At 30.2% G+C, this 3781-nt stretch overlaps 1 protein-coding gene across 1 annotated transcript; it reads right to left on the bottom strand.

Moving 5' to 3' along the window:
- Positions 1-253: 253 nt before the first annotated feature.
- Positions 254-3058, bottom strand: LOC111892396 (putative PAP-specific phosphatase, mitochondrial). Its single transcript, XM_023888446.3, has 9 exons — positions 2858-3058; positions 2653-2749; positions 1932-2034; positions 1604-1803; positions 1461-1520; positions 1023-1366; positions 840-918; positions 654-704; positions 254-580 (listed from the first exon to the last, which is right to left on the bottom strand). Exons 1-9 carry the CDS (start codon positions 2974-2976, stop codon positions 428-430), a joined length of 1206 nt encoding a protein of 401 aa, XP_023744214.1. The 5' UTR covers positions 2977-3058; the 3' UTR covers positions 254-427.
- Positions 3059-3781: the final 723 nt, after the last annotated feature.

Below are 3781 nucleotides of genomic sequence, written 5' to 3'. Positions count from 1 at the left end.
CCAAAAAACCATAAAAGCGTTTCCGAAAAAAAAAATAGAAAAATGTAATGGTTTTTTCAAGTATATGACCATGTAAGGATTTTTCTGAAATTTGCCCTGTATTAAATTACTACTTGAATACTAAACACATATAGGACTACATCTCCGTTTCCTATACTTATATAATGTACTTATTATTCTTTTGATATAATCAATTTCCAAAAACATGCATATTTTATCTCAATTCTAGAAATAAAAAAAGAAGAAATGCATGTGATTGGGCAATCAATACATATATCACACATTGTTTTATTCAAAAAAATTAGATTATAATTTTCTTTTTCACTCTTTCATACAACATCAGTTTGATTTACTTTCCATATTGTATATAACACCTACCAAAAAGAATAATGAGAAAATACAAACAAGAGATTTTCCTTTCCATATGTCATGAAATAATTGCTGAATTGGATGCAATGATCTCAAGTATCTCTTCATGTAAGCTGCTATTCGACACAAGAATGCCACCTGGCGGAAACAGCGCTTTCCTCTCAACTTCATCTTCAGCAAGATCAAGTTCATCTCCATTCCAATCTGTAACCTGTAACATTTAAATATTTAATTCAATCAATAACAAAATCTACTCAATTTGTAAAAGCAATTAACTTCATTACCTTTCCTCCTGCTTCTTGCACACATATCACTCCAACAGCATGATCCCAAACCTTATTTTTCCCATAGAAAGAATCCAACTTTAGTAAATGAGGCCACATTAAGTCAAAAAAAAAAAAAACACTCATAAATAGCTTATTGGATTAAGTCATTAAAAAAATCAGCACTTTAGTGTCATTAATTCATACCTTGATCACTCTTTCAGCCCTTGCACGTTGAATAAAAACAGATGCCCTCCCAGAAGCTACCATCAAATACTTGCATAAACTGAATTCAAAGTCCCAAAAAATATATAAACACCATTTTCAAGCATTAATACTGTGTTACTGTTACTGATACTGATATTGATACTGTAAAAGAAGTAAATGGACCTTCCACAACACGTAGGCAAGAGAAGAACTTCATTATCTCCAACATTTTCCACATTGATTGATGAACCAAATGAAGATGATAATGGCAATGAATCCCATGTTTGGCTTTCTGAAATGCAAAAGCGTCCTTTATGAACTAAATTAGTGCCATCAACTAAGCATCTGTACCAGTTAAGAGCTACCCCAGATAGTTCCTTTGACCATGTTCCACAGCCAATATGTGCAACCATAATCATTCCTGACCCAAGGGTATTTTTGTCATTGTCTGATTTATTGTCCTTCCAGTTAGGGCATCCCATAACTCCTAAAACAATCTGTCCTTCAACCACAAGTGCTAAACCTACCTGTAATGTTAAGAGCATTATGCTTATTATGATCAAATCGATGGATTTATGTTGCTTTTTCTTGTGTTTATTTATTAAGAAAGCTTAAACTTACCACATATAAGGCTTCATTACCCTTGAGAAATCCACGTGTGCCATCTATAGGATCCAGAATCTGTATAAAACATATTCATGTGATCAAGTGAATGAATGTTTTAGCTATAATATGTGATAGAAACTGCATAACAATTAACACACCCAATATGTGGCTGGATTAGGTCCAAATGTTCCTCCTCTATCAATAGCTTCAAGTACATCAGCTTCAGTTAATTCTTTATCTTTGGAGCTTGATTTATCAATAACCACATTTACAACTGAGTCTACAAGATTATTTGAACGTAAGAATGCTGAATCTTCTTCAGCTACCAATGGAATGGAAGGAAATAGCTTCCCGAGCTCTGCCATGATTATGAAAAATAATTCCACAATAAAAAAAAAGTAAGCTTTCTAGGGCTATTTTGAGTATTTTCTATGATGAAGATGAAAAGGAAGTGAGAAAAGAAATTTAAGAATCAAGATTTTATACCCAAGCTAATTAGAGCTTGAACTCCAAAATCTGCAATGGTGACAGGTGTTTTGTCATTTTTTTCAAGAATCCTTCCATCACTTGTGAATAAAGATCGCTTCACCTGAATCAGACAGAATATGAAGTCTAAAGCCATTGAAATATAATTCCCGTTTTCAATAGCTTAATAGAAAATTTCCAATCATGTAGACATCATATACTTGGATCATAATCACTTAAATATCATAAAAATGCAATATTGAAGATTCCTGACATGTAAAATGCAAGCCTTTTGAAGGTATTATCTGAGAAAACAAGCTCCTAAATAACTTTTGAGTTATATTGAGGAATGTGAACTGTTTCCATCTAAAAACTTTGATGAATAATATTTATCCTACACAATCAAGATGATCATATCAATCAATGATAAAAATTCAAAAAGATACAACATAACACAGTTTTCTGTTGTATACGTTCAAAAAGAAAGATACTTTCTTTCTCAAATCAAAGGTCACATTTCAACTCTTCAATTTTCATAGATTGTTGTTTGTTACTAAAAATGATAGATACATCTAATTTTATAACATAACTACAAATTAAAATATGTTGTTCAAAAATTAATAACAAAACTATAGCAATTTGAAGTTGTAAAGTACTAGGTTCAACATGTCTTACCTGTAACACCTTAGATTGAGCTGAAATGAAGCGAAGGGTAGAAAATGGTATTAATGGTGAAACTTACGTCAACACAGAGACGGCAAGCCCGCTCAACCGCATCCACAGCAGCACTTAGCTCTCTGTTATACTTGGCATTCTGAGCCGGGGAAGGAAGACTCGATCTGCACAAAGCAAAATAAGTAAAGGTTCCATCAATTGGAACCCTAAATTTTGGGGTAGAAACAGAGTGGCGTTAATTACGAGAGTGATAAGAATCGAGTGGATGATACCTCACGCTGAATCGCCGGAGACACAATGACGATGAAGTTGAGTGTACAGTGAATCGAGTGTGAGGTTGTAGTAATTTAGTAATAGGGTTTTGCAGCCTTGAGCAATGAAGGAGATCCATGGCGGGAATGAAAACTAAAATTTCTAACTGCGGCGGTGGTTGGTCGTTGATCCGAGAATTGTGGAGTACCTCCGTCCATTAAATATATACCGAAATAATTTTGTTTTTTCAAGTTCATAAGATTCCTAACTTTTTAACACTTAATTGAAAAAAGTTATTATATTTTTTAATTATTGTTATAGCTATAATTTTGTATCAGAATTATCATTCTAACCAGTTTTATGGTTAATTATATTATTTATTTTGCAAAATCAATCCTAAAATTAGGTTTAAAAATTCAAATTTGATCCATATAATTTGCAAAAAATTATACATGGTTTTTTTAACTTTATTTTATTAGATTTTATATTTTTGTATTTTTTTAGTTTTTTTATATTTGTTTACGTATTACATTTTGATGTTTTCATATTTTGAATACTTTTCATTTTTTTTGTATTATTTGTTTTCATTTTTCGTATGTTTAAATTTTTCGAGACCTTTTTTTAAAATGTAAAATATATAAATATAGTATATTATAATTTTGCTAATTTACAGTTTTTATAATTTTTTTATTCAAGTAAATAAAATATATATATATATATATATATATATATATATATATATATATATATATATATATATATATATATATATATATATATATATATATATAACTTCATTCTAACTTATTTTCTTTTTATTTTTGGATAAATATCACTGTAGTCCACCCAACTTTTGGATCTTGTTTTAAATGGTCTCTTACATATTTTTTTGGTAATATAGGTCCTTAAACTTATAATTGACTTATTAAAAAAGATATTGAATT

Source organism: Lactuca sativa, chromosome 4, assembly GCF_002870075.4.
Source record: "Lactuca sativa cultivar Salinas chromosome 4, Lsat_Salinas_v11, whole genome shotgun sequence".
Lineage (NCBI taxonomy): Eukaryota > Viridiplantae > Streptophyta > Magnoliopsida > Asterales > Asteraceae > Lactuca > Lactuca sativa.
The sequence above is the reverse complement of the archived record's forward strand: the minus strand, read 5'-3'. Positions and strand labels throughout refer to the sequence as shown.